This window comes from Symphodus melops (genome assembly GCF_947650265.1).
Source record: "Symphodus melops genome assembly, chromosome: 5".
NCBI lineage: Eukaryota > Metazoa > Chordata > Actinopteri > Labriformes > Labridae > Symphodus > Symphodus melops.
Window position 1 is genome coordinate 6,474,460 of NC_136695.1, and position 21,348 is coordinate 6,495,807.

General features: G+C 42.6%; 1 protein-coding gene across 11 annotated transcripts in view; it reads right to left on the bottom strand.

The window, feature by feature from the left end:
• Positions 1 to 21,348, bottom strand: part of LOC306823888 (low-density lipoprotein receptor class A domain-containing protein 4-like) — a 194,526-nt gene that overhangs the window by 33,138 nt on the left and 140,040 nt on the right. The window contains exon 1 of one of the 11 annotated variants that reach the window (XM_079343783.1): positions 3,407 to 4,085. The exons of 9 other annotated variants lie outside the window; for them this stretch is intronic. In XM_079343783.1, the coding sequence (XP_079199909.1) occupies positions 3,407 to 3,500 (94 nt within the window). In that variant the 5' untranslated portion in view covers positions 3,501 to 4,085. Of the gene's footprint in view, positions 1 to 3,406; positions 4,086 to 21,348 lie in introns of those variants that run through there. One more of the 11 variants, XM_079343784.1, reaches the window with a different exon arrangement.

The following is a 21,348-nucleotide window of genomic DNA, read 5'->3' on the forward strand; positions in this document are numbered from 1 at the left end:
TCATTTGAGTGGTTAGAAACAACCTTTTTCTATGTGATGAAGACTTACTGATGAGCGTTGAATGGTGGAAAAAGTGGGGCTTTTACTTTACTGGCGGCCCCATTAATAAGTCGTCGAAAAGTTCCATTCATTCAGATGAGAAAGTTGGCCAAAGTTGGATTACAATCAGATCATCCATCCATCATTTCGAACAGGACTTGTGATGCCTGTTTCTGTTCTCGACTTCTTATGTCTGACCCACATGACAAGATGAGATATTATCACAGATAGGGTTAGAGTTACATGAAAAGGCGACACACCCCTCACATGTGCACATATAACGAGAGATGGAAGCGTTTGTTTCCTGTAGTGCGTGTGGTTAGCAACAATATGTCCAAAACAAACAGACTGCATTCACTAAAGAACATGGCTCCGTCTCTCTCACGGTTAAAGTCAACCTCAGAGCCAGCAAACACAGAGGACGAAAGGCAGAGACTTGGCAATAGATTTGGACTTTAACTGAAATAGAAACAAAAGGAGAAGATGAAGAAGAAGAAGAAGAAGAAGAAGAAGAAGAAGAAGAAGATGAAGATGAAGATGAAGATGAAGATGAAGATGAAGAAGAAGAAGAAGAAGAAGAAGAAGAAGAAGAAGAAGAAGAAGAAGAAGAAGTATACATGAAGTTGTGAAGACAGGGAGAACACGGGCTGAACGTGAAGCGCAAGCTGGAGTTGAGGAGAAAGGATTTGCTTTGGTTGTTTAGCTTCCTTCTTCAGTCAGCTTCTTCTGGTTCACGAGTGATTCCTCAGATCGAAAAGACTAAAGAGCTCCTGGACCCTTTCTGTAAGATACTTCATCGACTTTAAATCATCAAAGCTCATGTCTCCGCACTTCTCTGATTGCTCTTCTGCTCTCGACTTCTCAGAGAATCCATTTGACAAAATAGAACACAGAGCTGCAATCAAGATGACATCTCTGGATTAAAAAAAAAATTTTTTGCATCTCAGACTCACATTGCATTATGTGAGAGGGAAGTGATGTCACACACTTAGCACATATAACATCTGCCTGCTTGTTTGAGAAAGACTGGGCAGATAGGAACACGAGTGAACAGCAGATTAAATGACATAAGTGTTAAAACTGTCAAACTGCATCACACTGACACTCTGCCTATTAAACTGGATTTGAGCGAGCGATCAATCACTGTGCTGATGTATACATGTGTCCAGACAAAAGGTGCTCTGTTCTGACCCTGCTGACTGTAGATTAAAGCTAAAGAATCTGCATATACATGTACAGTAAATCTTTATGGAGCTGTGGTGTTTGACCTCAGGGCTGTCTAACGCCACACCTACAACACAAGATAACTGCAGCACAGACAGACAGCACACAGCCACAGTCCAACGCTTGTTAAAGGTCCTTTTCTTTCAAATCCTGCATGTGAATCCCCCCCCCCCCCCCCCCAAAAGGTTCGACTCCTGGCCGTGACACACTATCTGCGCTCTGATCCCTCCATGTTCGAAGTCCCTTTCAATTTTTTTCCTCCTCGTTTGAATAAAGAGGAAACACACCAGTGAGACCGCCCGCTCTGCTTAAAAAAAAAAAAAAGAAGGGAAAAAAAAAAAGGCAGACTGTAGCTCTTTTCTTCAGCCAGAGAAATCATCAAAGCATGAGCTACATTATTCATCCTTTGCCGAGTCTGCATGACAACACAGCCGACAAACAAGAGCTCTTTTCAAACCAGACGGCCACTACAGTAGGACACTGCTATTTCAAACTACTTGTGAATGGAGCTCTCTCCAACTAGTGAGACGCAGTCAAATAAAGATGCGAAGTACTGAAAATATCAACGCCAGCATTAACATGGTTACAAACCGGAATGCACATATAATCTCATAAACATTTCTGGCTTCATTCTGTAATGACATTACAGCAAATATCTATTAGCACATTATTAGTTGACTTTCTTGCAGCTCACTTTAGAAGTCTGAGGCACTTCTTCTGGATTACCTAATTAGTCTCTCTCCACTGTGGCAGTGTGAGTCTGTGGACGCACCGGCTCATGCCTGACTGTGTGCGTTTTTCCTGGCTAGCAATACGATGATGCCACAGAAAACGAATGGTCGCACACCAGTCCGTCTGCCAGACAAACTCACACACACACACACACACACACACACACTTCTTGGTTACAATGTGGCGTCAGCACAACCACCCACTGCTGCCAAATCTGAATCTAATATCCTGCGTTCACCTCACGCTGTCCAGGCCTGGCCCTCTGCCCCAATGGAAATTACACATCACTGTAACTCTGTCTGTGCGTCTGTAGCTTGTCTGTGTGTCTGCATGTCTGTCTCTCAAGATGTCTGTCTGTCTAGCTTCAGAGGAGTGTGTGTGTCTACATCTCTGTTTATATCTCTGTCGGTACTTGTCTGGCCGCCTGCCTATGAATCTACCCGCCTGTCTGCATGTCTGCTATGTGCCCGTCTCCTGTTTATTTGTCTTTGGCGGTCTGTCTGCAGATCTGTCAGAATGGATACATACACTGTGTGTCTGGCTGACTGTCCCCTGCGTTACTGCCTGTCTATCTGCCTGCCTGAATGCCTGCATGTGTCTGTCTCTGCTTCAGTCATAAAGAGGAACATCTGCAGTGGATCTAGCAGGCAGCAGCATTAGGGCAGAGCTGATAATGATAGTTTCTCTCTGTGCTGCTCACAAGGCAGACAGACATAACATACCATTCCAGCGTTTCCTGTCTATGCTGACAGGCAAACTATTTAACCCTATGTGGTGATCCCTCAGATCATATACAGTCCAGCAGGCCCTAGGAAGCTCATTCTCCCATACTAAACCAAGAAAGTGCCTTTAGGCCAGTTGACGTGTTTAAAAAGTAAACTTGCTGCTAAATAGAAAACTTCAAGTGAAGACTTCTTGGTTAAAAAAAAATAAAAAAATCTACAACTAAACCTTAAAATAGCCTTTACAATGCTAGGCTAAAGGACTGAGCCAGATTTTGAAGTCTAAGCAAATTGTTGAAACTGTATGTCCCTATTGTTAATATACGATAAAACCATAAACATAACATAAAGTGATAGCAGCAGTAGAAATCTTTCTTCTCAGTTAAAAACAGACAGACGGACAGACATCACAAGTCCCCGCAGGCTGTGTTCTGTAAAGTCACAGTAAAGTTTCTATATAGGACGTTTCAAACATGCACTTCCTTACAGGGCTATTGTAGACATGAACAAATGGCAGAAGGAGGGTCAAGAGCAAAGTTTGCATGCTCGTCTTGAAGCGATACTTAGTCTGGTCTGTTGCCCTTCTTTTGGTACACTTGAGACTGCAGACATACAGCGGATTAACTCGGCACCAAAGTCTACTGCTGTGGGTTTTTAAGGTCAGGAGAAACGCAACTAATGCTACTCACATATCTCCATTCCCTGTGGCTGGGAAGCGGTGCAGTTGCAGGAGCAGGTGACATTGGAGTTGCCGGGGCCGCCAGGGGCCGTTAGGTTTTGCATGGGGCTGGGCAGACTGGGACACCGCTCCGGGGAGAGAGCCGCCGCCGCCACCGTCGGGGCCCCACGACGGGAAAACAACACAAAACTTCCAGGCAGCGGCAGCTGAGTCTGCCGCTACGAGTAACTCCAGACAGTTTCGCACTTATCTTCCACGGTTCTTCTCACGCCATATTTGTCTCGGAGCGGCTCGGGCAGAGAATTAGGAGGAGATTTGGGGACGAGCCATTGCCCGTGGTTAACGCATTGTATATTTTTTCCGTTCCTTCCTCCGCCGCTGAGAGCAGCTGTCCTTCCTCTACTAGAGCAGAGCAGACACAGCGGGCTCAAGCCCCGCCCATAATCTGACAGACTACCACTTTGGCAAATCAGAAGGCTAAAGGGGAGGGGCTGACAGAGGAAAAGAGAGGTGCTGCCTTCAGGAGCAGAAGGAAAAAATCCGTATTCTGCTGTCATTAAGTAGAAAACATTGAAAAGAGTACATCTTAGAAAATAGAAACGGAAACGTCTGGAATTACTTGACAAATGTGTCAGGTAGTGTTTAAGTTTTCTGGGTAGCAAAGACAAATGATATGATGTAGATTTGAAACTAAAAGAAACAAAAAAAAAATCAATGTGTGATTAAAAAAAATGACTTCCTTGTTCAAAAAACAATAAAAAAAATTATAATGTGGATAAGATATCTATATGTTAGTATATGTGTTTGTTTAAAGGATTTGTGTACAGATAATAAATTATGTTTATCAGAAATCAAATTTTTAGTGCTTTAGCAGTTTAGCCTCAAACTTTGTTTATCTAGGGGCCCCTGTTTTTTTTTCTTCTTTTTTTCATGCTCTGTGTCAGGCTGTATGTCAGTAGTTAATATTGATGAAGGCCCCTGCATACATTACATGATGAATGCATTAATTGGCCATCTTGCAACTTGGCCATTCACAACATTACAATTTAGGGAGTGCTGCACCTGTTTAGACAAACATTATCTTAGTCTTACTCTTAGCAGGGTTGACACCGAAACAAATAATACATACACATATATACAGTATTCAATACTGGAATATCGAGCTGTACAAGGAGAACTTGAAGGCAGCAACAGAGAAGGGATGGGACAGGGTGTTATATGTGTGTCTGGGTTGCAGGAGGGTGGGTGTTCATGGGTGGGTTGGAGGGTGGTGTGTGGGGGGGCTGACCTGACTCAGAGAGCTAGCAGATGGCTGGGTCTTGGTTGACAATGGCTGTGGGAGAGCAGAGCAGGGAAGAGGCGAGGGAGGGGGGAGGCAATGCTGGGACTGGTCTGTCTGCTGTGTTATTTGGGGCGGGTGGGGAGAGCGCTTCGAGTTTCACTCCCTTGTTACGGCGGGCCGCAGCCAATGGAGACGACCCTTTGAAGGGGCTAACCTTGAGGTGACCCCCGCGCCAGTCTTGTGGTTCAGGGGCACATGTGCAGCAGAGGAGAAATCTCCCCCCCCGCCCCCCCCCCCCCCAAACCCACCCACCCTCACCCACTAACCCACCTCCTATCAAACCCAATACATCCCCTCTGAGTCCAACCAACAGTGCAAACTTCTACACACACACACACACATACACACACTGTAGCACAGGACCGTCTGCAGTCTATAAATAAACTAGGCCGTTCAAATCTGAGAGAAGCTCTGAATGCCACCCTAGACCAGCAGGTCCCTAAACTGCGGTGCAGGGACCATAAAAGGCCACTAAATAGCTTTTAGGTTCTTGTGCATTAAATGTCGCATTGCCAGCCAAGTTCTATATCCAATCATGCAAAACTGTTTCCTTGACAGCTTTTCAATGAATTCCACACTCTGAAGTGACACTTTTGGAAGGGGAGAGAAAAAAAGACGCATGACCCTGACGCAATTTACAAACGGCTGGCAGCTGTCATAATTTTATTGAAGCAACAAATTGAGGTGCTGCTGTCTTGTCAGCCAAAGCAACAATATTAATCCAGAAACTGAGGAGAATTTTTTTTTATGCCTGAAGAGGTCATTCTCATGTCTGCGCACACACACACACACACACACACACAGACATAAAAGCGCACCTCAGACACTCAGACATGCACGCACATCCCAGACAAGCTCTCATATAAAGACACACTCGTACACACATCGATTCTCTTGCAGCCCACCTCTATCGGCTCATAAGCACCCCACCACCACTAAACAGCACTCACACACACACACACTCATACACTCAGACACACACGCAGTCTGTCTGGAGCGTCAATTTAGTCCCCCGGGGAGCACACAGGGTGACACCACTAACAGGCCAGACTAGACAGCCAGCAGACAGATAAATACTAGGCACGGCTGAATACCAAATGCACTCTAGTCTACCAGCTACCCTACCATCCCCCCTGACTGCAGTCTGCACACACACACACACACACGCGCACACACACACACTCCCTCTCTGTGTCTCTCTCAGGGGAAACGTCTGTCTCATCGTGCATTTGAGGAATACTAACTTTAAGTTGATAGGTTTATCACGCTTGGCACGTGTGCTTGTGTCTATTTTAGGAACTTTGCATGGGGCTTTCCTACTTACACAGAGCTTCCATGCTTATTCAGGAGTCCCTCTTGTTTTGTGACCATTTCATTCAGTCACGACATGTTCCTGTTAGGCTAAGAATGTCTACAAATAAACCTATTTTTAATATCAGATGCAGACAGGAAAAGAAACACAACCATCGTGTGTACATACCATTTACCACGTTTAAACATTAGCAGTCCAGGAGAGGCCTGTTGTGCTTGCATGTGCATCTTTATAATTAAAGATTAGTTTGAATGAGAGGCTTCTTGTCAGTATTTTCACCATGTGCAGGCGACAGATGACAGAAAAGATTAACAAGAAACAGTTTCACTCAATACTCTCTTTCCAGCCACAGATGCTTAAAAGTTCCGTTTCGATATTTGTGATAAGAGCATGACTGCACCTCGAATGTGATCAGACAGACACTGCAGGAAGAAGCACATTTAAAGGCCTCAGCAAAAGATAGGTCCACTCCTCCTAAAGAAACCCCATGATCTCCAGAGAAACATCTTCATCTGAGCTTGTATGCAGCTGACAGAGACACTACTCCATAGCGCCATCTTGTGGCTCGGCTTGAAAAACTCAGTTTTTTCTTTTTTCTTTTTTTCATTCCAAACATGGACTGGAAAAACTGTCCCACTTCTTTGGCGTCTGCTTCAGTTCTCCTTGAATCTCTTGTCAGTCGCTTCATTACTTCAGAAACTAAAGCCGTCTCACAGGTCTGGCTTTAAGCTTTGAATCAATTATGCTTCGTCTTCATCAGAAAAGCTCGTGGGAACACACAGAGGAGGACACGGAAAATACAAAAAAAAAAAAGAGTCCCGTCCTATCCTATTTAAAGGTGATCCTTGCTATCTTGTGCACAGAAGCTGTATGACCGGAATCACTCTGGGCTGTTGAAAAAGGAAAGCATAGACAAAAATGCAAAATAAAGAAGTAGCTATCAGGGCTGCATACAGTAGGAGTAGAACACATTGTTATCCAGATAATTACACAATTTCTTTCTGAAATTCATCAATAATTTGGTACATGAACTTGATTGTAAATAGTTTTAAATCACTTTCATTCATTGACGCTCACTGCAGACTGGTGTCTTCCTAAGATGAGCCTTTGAACTGTTGTAACTCAAATGGTTCACTGCTTTCAGAAGAGCAGACAGTAGACTGCTATAATTAATCAATCAGAACGCAGTATTCAACCAAACCTTGTTGAAACTCATTTTTGCAACACTTGAATTTGGAAATGGTTTTGGAGTATGTGACTCATAAAAGCAGGAAGTGTTTTATCAAAGACACAAAGTAATGTGGGGTCAAGAGTTACGTCTTTTGAAGCACTACACACCGTATCTACTCATTTAATTAGTGTGTCCACTGTAAGTTCCCAAATGTTCTAAAAGTGCAACACGTCATGCATAACGTGCAGTCTGTAAACGTCACTTTGACACGCAACATTCAATGGAGTTCAAATGAATTCACATTTATATCCACTGAGTGCTTGGTTTGAGCACGTTTAAGAGTATTTAGTGATGGAGTTGATTGTGATCATAACGAAACATGCATTAAAACTCGTCTGATCAAAGGAATAAGATATCTACGTTTTTATGAAAGAACATTTATGGGCAAGCCTTCTTTTATTTGTCACATTTTAGTTCGATGAATGTTTCTACATAGCTAGTAGTTATCCATTAAAATAAGGTCTAATAAGAGTTCATAATCATCCTGAGTTACTTCTTGGTGAACTCTGTGAGACAGTCAAAGACAGTTGTAAGTGCTGCATGGTCGGCTGTCAGAATGATTCCTTCGGAGAAATGAGGTGAAAGCACCCTTTGACTTATAATCAGGAGGCGTCTTACTGAACACACTAAAACTACGGAGAGATCAACTTTCTTCTGTGCACTCTCATGTCAAATGACCACATCTACTTCTGGGATGTTTTTACACATGCACAAAACTCCTGATATCTTTAAGAAATTGTCAGAGTGAGCTGCATGTGTGAATTCAAGCAGACCCATTTTTAAACTGCACTTTTTGTAACACGTATCAACGTGTGCCAGTGTTCAACTGATGTTGTGCACACAGTAAAGCAGCTTCATACTCTTCTTCTGCTCATCACTGAGCTCTTCTCACACTTAAGATGATACTCTGCATCGGTCCAATTTCACGTTTCGTTGACACAAAGGCTAAAACTGTCATAGCGTCAGACTTTGCTTCATCCGCCATCTTGGGTATCTTGCAAGCATTACAAGCACTGCTACGTCTTTCCGTCCTGTCTTGCCTCATGAAAGCTGCCCTAACCCTAAACTCCTGTTAAGGCAGTTTCTATCCAACATCCCTAATGCCTGTTTGTCCCCTGCCAAAAAACAAATCCTTCAGTGGGTGCAGCCTTCATCATGGGACTCGTGTGATGAAAGTGCTTGCGCATGACGGTGATCCATTTTGACTACGGCATAACATTTTCCGTCAGACTAATAACTCCAAACACCCCGTGACTTCTGTGTGGAGTCAGTATTACTGAACGCCGTTCCAAATGTCAGAACAAAAGATGGATATGACTCAGCCTTAATACCAAGGCTGAATGGGATTCATGAATTAACCGCAATGCATCTCGGCAGCTGACAAAGCTGGAGAGCGAGAGCAGGAAGAAGGAGAGAGAAACAGAGGAAGAGAGAGAGAATGAGAAAAGAGTGTGTGTGTGCGTGCGTGAGTGTGTGTGTTTGCTTCGACATTGACTGTAACTCGGCGTCTTCAGCGGAGAGCTATAAGGAACAGAAAGGCCGCTCCAGACAGTCAGATTACAGAGTAGAGAGTTGCTTTCAATAAAAGCGTCTGGCATGCCACATCATATTTGCAGCTTCCTGCCCTTGTCTGGCTGTAATGCCGTGTCATATCCTGTCCGCACAGGTGCACCAGCTGTCTGGTTTCCCACCCCTCTCATTTCTACAAACACACACACACACATCCACACAAACAACTCACTTCCACCACTGTCATTTCTTAGACCACCCCTCCCCACCATACAGCCGCAGGCACCACTGCAATGACACCGCAACACACACTAAAAAGTTGCCTGTGTGTGTGTGTGTGTGTGTGTGTTTGACTGAGACAGAACGAGGGAGGAAGAGAAGGAGAAAGGAGGATGACAGACAGACAGATAGAACGTGTCTGTGTTCGGTCTAAGTTTGGGTTTGAATGAGAGGAGGAGCGATTGAATTCGACAGATCTAGAAAAAGATAGACACAGCCTGAGGTGGAGGATACTTTACTGAGTTAAAGAATGAATAAATGAAGAGGAGGGAGGGCGAACGCAGGAGAACAAGGAAGAACAGTAGAAGAAGAGGTAGAGAGGAGAAGAGTGAAGGTGGGAAGGAGAGAAAAGAGCAGAGCGGAGAAATAGATTAAGCAAAAGTCGGTGAGTCGTGAAGAGAGGGACCCAGAAAAAGGAGACAAAAAGAAAGAGTAGATAATCAGCAGGTATTGAGCTCTTTTCACCCCTGCGGTAGAGCCCTGCTGAGCATTGTAATGGGCTGTCTGCCCAGCTGGGCCGATGAGCTCATGTCTGGCTTTAATGCCAATCTCCTGAACTGGCACACAGTGAGTGCAGACGCAACTCCGCAACGCTACCTTAACCGCTCCACCTCTGTCGGAGGAAGGAGGGAGCACAGCCGAGAGAGGAAGCGAAAGAGAAAGAAACGTGGCAGAGGGAATCGAAGGAGGGCGACGGTGTGAAGGTCTGCGTGTGCAACTTCCGTCAAAACACTGATAAGAGCTTCAAGAACCAGACGGCAATAATCACACAGCCAGTGAGACACACAGCGGCTATAAATGTGTGTGTGAGCATAAAAGTGATTTAAGGGGAAACAGGATGAGCAAGAGGGAGAGAGAGCGAGTGTGTGTGTGTGTGTGTGTGTGCTGTTTTATGCAGTCATAAACAGCTGTGATTACAGTGTGGATGATGCAGGTTACAGCCTACTGCTGTGAAGAGTCCATACATATACTTATAGGTGTGCAAACACACACACATACAGAGAGAGAGAGAGAGAGAGAGAGAGAGAGAGAGAGAGAAACACAGGAAAACACATGTATACACACCACACTATAGATAACAGTATATATAAGCATTCTGTTTCCACACGTCGTTTCTCTTCCTTCTGCACAGACACTTTATTCTGATTCTAACAAAGCAAGTGTTTGCATTAACATGTTGTGACGGCCGTGTTCACTGCATATCACCCTTCATTGTTGCACGTCACACTTTCTTCCCAGGTTTCCTGCTCAGACAGCGATCTGTATACAATGTGTAAAACCAAGGCCTTGCCACACAATAGTACATACTTCAATGTGCATCTTCAATAAAGGAGAAGGTAGGAAAATTCAACTGTGTATTGTCGCAATTAAAAGTTTAAAAATCAGTGTTAAGCTCGTCATTTTCATTTTGAGCCCCGACACCTCTGTCATGGCCTTCGAATCCATTTGCTTGATCAGTTTAAAACTTTACTCTTATAGGGCCACTAAGAATATCCATTTCCAGCAGGAGCTGGAAGTGTGACAGCGCTTTGGATTCTGAGCACCCGAAACACTGAACTGCATTGATTTTGTAAGGTAAATAGGCGTTCCCAGTGCAAAAAGCTGAATTAGTGGACAGATACCCTCCAGCATGCTGGAACACATCCTCACTTATAACTGCAGCAGACACATGGGAAGTGATTAATCATGAAGTGAAAGAACTGAACCAGCACTATCACCTGACTGTCACACTGTTTTCAGCATGCACACGCACTACTTCATAATATCTCGGGTTTCTCTTTAGTTTATTATCGGAGACATGTTACAGGCTGCTATCTGTGATACTCCTTACCAAGGGGCGTGGCCAATGGAAGGGTGCCCTTGAGCAAGGCACTGAACCCTAAAACTGCTCTGGAGCGCTTGCTGTGGGCAGTCGTCTCACTCTGAGACCTCTCCATTAATGCATCTCCAGAGGATCTTGTCCATTAAACAGAGTGTAAACTTGCAGGACTAATAAAATATGAAGTCATTAATTCATGTTGAGCAGGTATAGTCACGTCTGCCAGTTCATATTGTGTGTTATATATATATATATATATATATATATATATATATATATATATATGTGTGTGTATATATGTGTGTATATATATATATATATATATATGTGTGTATATATATATATATATATATATATATGTGTGTATATATATATATATATATATATATATATATATATATATATATATATATATATGTATACACACACACACTCAGTCGGTTATTAGTGCACATTAAAGTCAGTAACAAAGTGACATCAGCACCAAGTATGAATACTATTTCTGTTTTGCCAGTTTTGACTTTTCTTATGTTGATTTAATGTTTGTTAACATGTCGCTGTTTTTAACTGTCAGAACCAGTGTTGCTTTTGGAGGTGACGAGGGACAGCTTGAAGTCAGACATGGTGATGATGGTGATGATGATGAGGAGGTGAAGTAAATCAAGGTTGAGTCATATATGGTCAATCTGGTCTTGTGTATTTGAACTTGATGACTGCATTACAGAACAGCAACAGTACTGATGTGTGGAGTGTTGCTGAAATGACACAAGTTTATAGAAGGTGATGAAATACTAGTTTCACTGGGAATAACTAAATATTTGGAGTCACACGCAAAGCTTGCAGCCTAATATTAGGGCCTCTCAATCTCTTAAGCGGCCGAATGGGGAGGGGGGATGATTGTGCTTAAGCACTTATGGGACCATTTTGCTGTTGTGCGCCCTAAGTCCTGGGCTCACCCCTATCCTCTCTTTGCCTCCACATGATAAGTCTAATGAGCATAAAGCTTTATTGTATTTTTTCATATGAACACTTTCTCTTATCAAAATAGGACAATTACTTTCAGCTTTTCTCACCGAATCACACTCACTGTAACTATGATACGAAGGAAATTATTTTCCAGCAAGCTAAACTGATTCAGCTTTGTTTGAAATAACTTTTAGGACAGTTATTCCCACACTCACAACAACCAGCTATGGAATGAAATCTATCTTCTAGTAGTTTGTTAATCATTCTCTCTTTAAGAAATCTGTAGATAAACAACCAAAAAAAACAGCCTTCTCAGCAAAGCTGTTATCAGCTTCATATAATCTCTTATATACATCCAAGAATGTCAAAACATAAGCTACCCACTGTGAGGGCAGCAGGTTTGGAACAGATGGATGCTCATATGAACAAGTTGCAGCGATCCAAACACTGCAAGCACTCCTCCTCTCTGCCTGCCTGGCCACGCCACAAAAATGCTATAGCTCCCATATTGAGGAATATAATGAAAACATTACATTAGGTGAGAGATGCTGTGCTAGGAGCAAGGGCTGACAGATGGATGGCGGTGGGAACATGTTGCAGCACCCCAGACCTGCTACCACCCTGGCAGAACTCAGCAACACGCAGGTTAGCATTACCGGAGAGCTAATGCTGCCTACACTAACACAGCTGTTTCCAGTGGACCCCTGCCTGCACTGCTCGGATTTATCATGCTTATATGTTATCATACCAGATAGCTTTGTTAGCTCCCAGGTTGAGTCATTCCCCCCATTCTGGGTGTAAACAGCATGGGCAGTGACAGCTTGTTCCAGCCCAGCCAGCGTTCCCCACAGTCTGCCTCGCTGCTGTCCCAGAGCTCTGCAGCCTGACCAGTGAGTTAACAGCTTGTACCAGGACAGCGAGCGTCCCTGCTCGCAGTTTGCACTGCTAGCAGAGCCCCCCACCTTTGGCTTCCCTTTGCAGTAGTAGCAAGCAGGGCTATAGGGAGTCAACAGATCACCCCACAACAGCTTGTAACTGCCGCGCTCACTGCTGAGGTGCTAAAACCAAAGGCAAGGCTACACAACAACATTAACATTGCATCCAGTCAGCAGAGATATCTCATTAGTGTATGCGGATACTGACAGATGCTGTTATGCCGGACCCTAACCTGAAGACTGTGTAATGTCTGATTCACAGCACAAAACATGCAGATATTCTGAATATGAATGAATGAGTCAGCACAGTTTATTTACAGGGCGCTCATAGGTCAACTCCCTCTGGCCTTACCTGACTAATCTTCTGTCTGTAAACTTTTCAAGTCATTCAATCAGATCTCAATTCATCACTTTTTAGGCTTAGGCTGCTTTTAGTTTTGCTGCACCCGTTCCGTGGCCTAACCGCCCTCTCTTTTCATGGGGCGTTTTAAACGGGACATACAATGAAAAATCCAGTTTTACAGTGTTTTTGAATATTTATTTGGGTGACCTGAGTGTCTATCCAACCACAAAATGTGAAATAAATCCATCCAGTTCTTTGATTGGGGTCTGCAGAAGTTTTGCCACGCAGGGAAAATTACTGTTTCAAATGTTCTCAACTTGTGTCAATCACAACTTCTGGAAAGAAAATCCCCTTTCCATGTTGTCTCCACTCCAACTCCACCTCCAGCCTCGAGCAAAACTGTTGAGCAGGTCTACCATTTTTATTGTCTCTACAGAGGAGTGATGTTTAATGGGAAATCTCAGGGGGGTCATTGCAGTTTCTACAGGGTCACAAAGCTCCTCTGGTGCTTGATTCATGTTATATGTTGACTAAAGCACAGCACAGATGTTTCATTTGGACCACAGGGGACAGTTTGAAAAGGTGGAAGAGGGCTATAATATCTAGTGTCTGAACTACCTCTGGAACTGCAACTGTTTTAGAATCTGTTTAAATCATTGAAACTGACACGGTTTGCAAGGATGAATATGTGTTTCACGTCTCTATGCCATCATGTTTATTATTGTGCTGTTTTTGTTGTTGTATTGCTTCAGGGCCCCCCCTGAAAACAGACCTTTGTCTCAGTGGGTCCTCCCTGCTAATTTTAGGAATATTTTATATTTTTTTATTTTATATTTTCTCTAAACACCTTCAGAGTTGATTGAACTTTAATGAGAGAGAAACAACAACTAAACATTTAAACAGTTTGTGTCTCATTGTTGTGTCTATAAATTGGAGCACACACAAGTTGCGTTCTTTTAAAACAGCCACAACCTTTCTTTTCTATGTCAGACTCTCTACGACTCGCGTGTCGAGCTTGTTATTGCGGATTGAAAAAACATTATAATTACAATTACTCATTTCACAGAATCAGTGTGTTTCATTTCTTCGAAAATGCAGCACTCTTGTATTTATAGAGAACACTTTTGAAACACGTCTTGGGAGAAACATGTTGCTTTAGGATCAATTAGGTTAATTAGTGACGTATTGTGAGGATGAAATGCAAACACATTCAGGCTTTTTTGCCATTGAATCTCTTAGAGCCTCACACATCCACTTGAAATACAGCTACAACTGATATATATGGTTATGATATGGTAACTGTTAGGCCAATCTTGAGCCTCATTGGCTGTCTCACTATATAGGCCTCTGGGAGTGATGACCATCTTTTTGGTAATTCCAGTGCAGCTCTTCGGTAAACCTCTTCCAGCCAGGACTTCCTTTTCCTTGTATTGTCCATTGTTTACAGTCCAGTTAGAAACTTGAGAAGCAACCTTGTGCTCAGATCAAAGAGAAGAGGGAAATTCAACCCTCCAGATATGTCTCCAAAATACACACTGCCATTTATTGGTTCATCGTATCCCCTCAGAGGCCCGCGACTCCTATCACATCAAAATCTCATGTAAGATTATGATTAGACAGACAGACAGACAGACAGATAGACAGATAGATAGATAGATAGATAGATAGATAGATAGATAGATAGATAGATAGATAGACAGACAGACAGACAGACAGACAGACAGACAGACAGACAGACAGACAGACAGACAGACAGACAGACAGACAGACAGACAGACAGACAGACAGACAGACAGACAGACAGACAGACAGACAGACAGACAGACAGACAGACAGACAGACAGACAGACAGACAGACAGATAGATAGATAGATAGATAGATAGATAGATAGATAGATAGATAGATAGATAGATAGATAGATAGATAGATAGATAGATAGATAGATAGACGGATGGACGGATGGACGGACGGACAGATAGATAGAGACAGTTCTGCGTGTGAAAAAACAAGAGTAGCACAATCGCATTGCTCTATCCATTGTCCTATCGCTACAATAAAAGACACAAATTTCCCAAAATATAATATATTAATAACTAGGGAAGATGATGGGGAATTTAGCTTTGGGAATGATAGTGATTGTATGTTCTTGACATTCCAAAACAGCTTTTCCCTTCTTGTATGTTGGAATTCCTTAGGGACAGATGTGACCATTGTACATGAAAAAACACCTCTGTACCTTTACTGGTGTTCATCTCATCTGACTGAAGTATTCCTGCTGTAGATATGAAACAGGTAAAAATATCCCTGAGTGGAAAGATGTGATTGACACGGTCCAGACACAAACACAAAACTGGGGATATTTGACAGACTTTGAGAAAATGTCACCAGTCAAACTTGTAATTTTATGTGTGTGTGTGTGTGTGTGTGTGTGTGTGTGTGTGTGTGTGTGTGTGTGTGTGTGACACCCAGTGAGAGGCTGCCTCCTCAGAGAGTGATTGGTTTGCTGGCGAGACAGCCTGTCTGTGCAGGTGGGAGAGCTGCCCATGTCATTATTTCATCTTCTGTCTGCTATCACTACCATCCACTTCCTGTCATTCACTATTTTCCAAGAAGCTAATCTCCTCTCTGTCATCTCTATGTTTCATATCTCACTTTTAATATTTTGAATGTTTTCACTGAGCTCTGTGGCCGCTTTCAACAGGGCATTTGTTAGGTTTGAGGAGAGCAGATGTTTGGGAGGTGTCACATGAAACTCTAAATTGGTTACCAATATGACCATTAAAAGAAAATGAAGCTGTCAGATCCCATTTTTGTCACAACACACAGCTAATGCCAGTTATAGAAATATATATAGACCCTGATGCAAGAAGGAAGGACATTAGGTATGATGTCAAAGGAAATAAAGTGGCAAGAAAATATCATGGGCACACACTCTCAGTGTGATTGGGATTTATTTTGGACATGTGGCTGGTTAAAAAAAACAATCCTCTTTTAATGAAGTAATAGCAAGCGTTAATTACTGCTGTGATGACCTCTGTCACCCAGCTGTCAAGTGCTGTCTTACAGTTCAATGTGACCCAAAGGCAGTTCAGAAAGTGCTCAAGCTCAAGCAATTCCAACTTTAATAGAAATGCATGTGCAACTGATAAAAGTGAGACAAATGTAAGGCCTCTTTAAGCCATTATCTTCAGAAAAAAAGAGCAAGAGAGACCTGAAGGACTCTATCCAAGCAAGTGTTCAACATGAGCGTGGTTCTGCTCAAGGTCTCTGCCTCGTAAAAGGACGTCTTTCCTTGAATGCTTATAGTGGATAAATTGTGTAATTCTATAATAAAACAAAGAGCTCTGTCTAGACCTGCTTTTTTGTAAAGAGTCTTGAAATAACATTTGTTATAAACTAGTACTAAAAATAAAGTTAAATGGCCACAAGAGCTCTTCAGAACTGAGGCCAAAATATTAAGAGCTCCTCCTGCTGACTGGCTGCTGTAGAAGTCATAACTCCCGCCTCCTCCAGATGGAACATGGAGCAAGCTTTAAAATCAAAATACATGCCAAATAATGTTTTTTAAACATGTTCTCTGTCATTATATTTAGTTCTTAATCAGTTATTTAACACAAAACAGAGTGGATTTAAAACCCTGATTGACAGCCCTATTGACCAACAGAAATCTGTACTGTATGAGAACACGAGTATTGGTGAGAAGAAACGTATCACACACTAACACTTTCTATAAAGGAGGATGTCTGCATCAGCCTGACTTAAGAATCTGTTCTGCTGTCGACTGTTTTGACCCGAGGGATCGTTTCTGTTGGATCGTTAAGTTTAATGTGTGCTTTAGTCAGTGGAAGGGGCGGGAGTCAATCCTGCAGGTCCTCCAGTCAGACCCCTTCTGCTCATGTCTTGGCCCCGAATGACATTGGCAGCACAATATGTAAGCAACTGTTAATGCTAACATTTCTGTAGGCTTAATAAGTGGAAACTTATTTTCTTTCATATCTTGTATCTCCTAACTTAGTCAAGTTTGTGAGAAAGCCTTTGATTTACTATTCAAGCTGTTGTATAATTTAGACTGTAGATTCAGGTTGGTTGTGGAAAAGTATGGCCCGATTGACATGGAATTTATTGGGTCAATACTACATAAGGGAGGTAAAAAATCTGAAATATCGGCCAGAATATTTTATAGATCTATGTTTTATCTGTAGCGATAGATAGAGAGCTATAGAAACACATTTTGTGGCATTGATCCCTCAAATGTAGTGACAGATCCCAAAGACATCCAGTATAACGTAGACGCACTGGTTGACTCTCTGCTGGTGACAGCCTGAAAGAGATCTGCTAGTGTAATTCATACTCCAATAAAATGCTATTTAACTGGTAAATAAATCTCTTCATATCGACACATATCTGTGATAATATTAGCCGATACCTATAACAAAGTCCATAAAGTTTCTGTGTATTTTTTTTTGCTTTCTTGTCTCTCTCTTTGTTTTTGTCTCTCTGCTGCTACAGAATCATTTGTCACATTTATGGAGACTCTGTAACAGATAAACAGGGGCTGCGAAATCAGAAGCCATACAATTTGCACAACTAAAAGAAAAATAAAGAAAATCTAAACCCAAGGCCATGTTTTCAGGCTGGATGACTCTTTTTTATCTCTCTTTGTGACCGAATCGCTGCAGGTACGTAGAAATCATAATCATCAAACTAAGGACAGACAACAAGAAGTGGAGTTCAGATTGTTTTTCATTTCTGCAGCATCTCACTGTGAAGATAGGCAAATTAGAAACAACCAATTTAAAAAGACAGCTATGTGTTATACTGTGTGTTTAAATGGATTTAAAAGAGGATTGTGTCAAAGGAAGACTCCAAAGTCTCTGTTTCTAAAAGAAGCGACCGCCTGCTGAGTCTCTGATGCTTATTTATTTTTGATGCACATCTGCATTGAAACAACATACAAATAAAGTTCTTTCTCTTGTTCTTTTTTTCCCTTTGATCACCACCCTCTCCTTCATTGTAAAACTATTTATTCCTTTCTTATGTTTTTTTTTATTTTTTTAAAGTAGTCAGAAAAAAACACTGCATTTGTTTTAAGTTTTAAAACCGTATTGGTCCAACAGTTTTTTCTTGAAAGAAATCTGAAAACACAGGGTAATCTTTTATTCGGGGTCGAGAGAATTACATGTAAATGTAAATGGCCCTGAGTGGTAAATGGACTTCTTGTCATCTGACTACTCAAAACACTTCTAGACAGCATGTCCCACCTCCCCTTCCAGTTTAGAGATGACGACTCTACAAACTGAGCAACAGCCAATCCTAACAATAGAAACACTTTCCAATCATTCTCATGTGCGCCCGACGCGAGTGGCCACATATTCAGTAGCTCCGTCCCTGTCTTACTCGTCTTGAATTTCCCTTGGGATCAATAAAGTATTTATCTATCTAAGATATAAACTTGTAATGTGGCTGAGGTGCCGGGGGGAGGAGAGACACAGTCATGGTCTGGAACAAAGTTGGTCAAAAGTAGGTCAAGTTAACAGACACTGAGGAGAAGTTATGATGCCGACTTTGAGATAAGGGTTATCAATACAGTGAGTCATTAAACAACTGTCTATGCAGCCACGATACAGTGAGTAATGTCTGGAAGCTGTGTCCAACAAGGCAGTCGTAAAAGCCTTAAAAGCTTCAAAGTGGTCACTGTCTGATCAGCGCTGTGTGATTAGCAATCATAACCCCTGTATCAGATTGGCAGTGCTGAGTTCACTGATCTTGATGTATTTCGAGGTATCAAACTGTGAATTAAGACATACACAAGTTGTAGCAGCCTCTGACTTTTATACATGACTGATGGATGATATGCTGCAAACTTCCTCCCAGACTTGCAGGCTAATAGAAAATAAGTTCTTCAGGGGCAGAAACTAAATGATAGATCTACACAATGAAGTCCTGGGTTCATCTGTCAGAGCTGCACGAAGGCTTCGATGTTCCTGAAGGGCCAACGTCCACCTGATTGGTCCACCTGATTGGTCCACTTGATTGGTCCACCTGATTGGTCCACTTGATTGGTCCACCTGATTGGTCCACCTGACTTTTCGGGCTGGCAGCGCCCACAACTTCCTTTCCCAGCGCTTCTCAACAACGCTCATGGTTGGTTACAAAAGGTAACTTCTGCTTCCCTTTGTAATGACAGTTAAATGTTTTAGATAGCTTTGTGCTCTTAGTATTTGGTGTAATTCAAGGACATATGACAACATGTAAGGGAGTCATATCCTCTCATTATTAGCTGCTATAGACCTCAAAGGCAAGTCAGACTAGCGTCTCCTCCGTCATTGGAGTTGACAAAGCTGATGTCAGAGGAGAAGCTCCTTCTTTGTTTTTTTTGGACGAGAGGGGCACTGTTCATCAGTCCAACTGAGAGAGGCAATAAACTGCTGGCGCCGAGGCAAACCACTACATTGGTTTTGTCTTAAAAACAGATGCTGCCACTGACATACACTATGTGTGGGCAAAGGTGCTCCATGGTTCCTGGGATTATACTGTATATAAATGCAGTGGAAACTGTCTTATTTATTTATTAGAACCTTGTTGAGAGAGAAAGATGTAGTTGTGGAGTGCGGAGGAGACAAGAGAAGAGATGAGACGGAGGTGCAGTGAATGAACTTTACTCTCCACTTCAATATGTCACTGTATACAGCGAGTGAGGTCAAAAACGTCCACGCTACGTTAACCAGGAACTCGATTGCTCGAACACCTCTCCATTAAAGGTACAGTCCCTTGGTGAATGTCTCTTTCAGTCTTAATTAAAGTGTGGAAAAGTCAAACATGAAACATTTGTTGAACACAAAAAACAATCTCAGTAATCAATCATGAAGGGTTGTTTTTGTGTCTTTCAACAGATCAGATCCCCCCCCCCACTCTTCATCATCATCTCTCATTTATCTCCTTCCCTCTTTCTCTCTCTCAGCAGGAAGGCTTTCCCCATGACAGTCCCAGAACAGCTCCTTGTCCCTACACAACACGGGGAAACAACCATCCAGGCACACACACACTCTCATTAACAAATAAACTCATGCTGGTTAAGTGAAAAGCACACAGGCTTACACACATACACACTCTCTCACACACAAAGGCTCCAAACATGAGCATTGAGTGGCCACATTAATTACTTGGGCGGTGGGGGTTTCCCTCCCTGCCATGTCCACTGTGGGCCCTGAGATATTTAATAAACCTGTCACCCCCAGGACTCCCTGCCTTAACCTAGAGCTAATGAGACACACGCACACGCACACACACACACTCACATACACAGATGGAGTGGAGGTCAGGTCTTGCAGCTGGACTGGAAATGTGATGCTGCAAAGTCAATCTCAGTTAAAGTCCTAATGTTCCATAAGCACCAAACTCACTCATTGTAATAATCAAAACTGATGTTGTTATCTATTCATTGTATTGTTATGTATTCAAATCGTGGACTGTAGAACATGTGGACGGAGTTTCAGTGCTTTCTGAAAAGGTGTTTTGTTGGAAATGAAAATCTCAACCGAATTTCAGATAATCTAGAGACAGGCAGAGCAGTAAAAGCTCGGGCGGGCCTAAAGCCCCCCCGGTGAACAGCTTCAACGGCCACCTGTCAGTCAACTCTAATAAACCCCCCCCTCCCCCACAGTGTGCAGAAATTAATGATCATGACCACATTCTTCTTTATTCTAATCAACATTTTTATTTCTCTTTTTTTCTTTTTACGAAGGTGGATTATTGGGGGGGGGGGGTTACATTTTTATTGTAGAGAAAGGACAGTGGAAAGAGACAGAAAAGGGGGTTTGAACCCAGGGCTACAGCCTCTGTATACAGGGCATGCAAACTAACCACTAGGCCACTGGCCCCCCACGTGTTTGTTTTAAAAGTGGGCAGTTTTATATGGGCCCTAATGTGGATTCCTCGGCTTTTGCAGCAAGCCCACAATGGATCTTCAATTACCTGCAAGCACCGCCCTGCAGTCTGAACTTTAAATTTGCATTTCAGCGACTCGTTGAGTCGTTCAGAACCTCCCATCTCCAAACACAGCACAGCTTCAACTTATCTCATTATGAATCAGAGCAGGAAACAGAAGTCCTGCCATCTGAAAATGATTCATTTCAGAACACTCCTGTTAACCAAATACAGACGCTGCTCACTTCTAATGTAAATAGCTGATGAGCTGCCGGTTGACTGTTCGTAT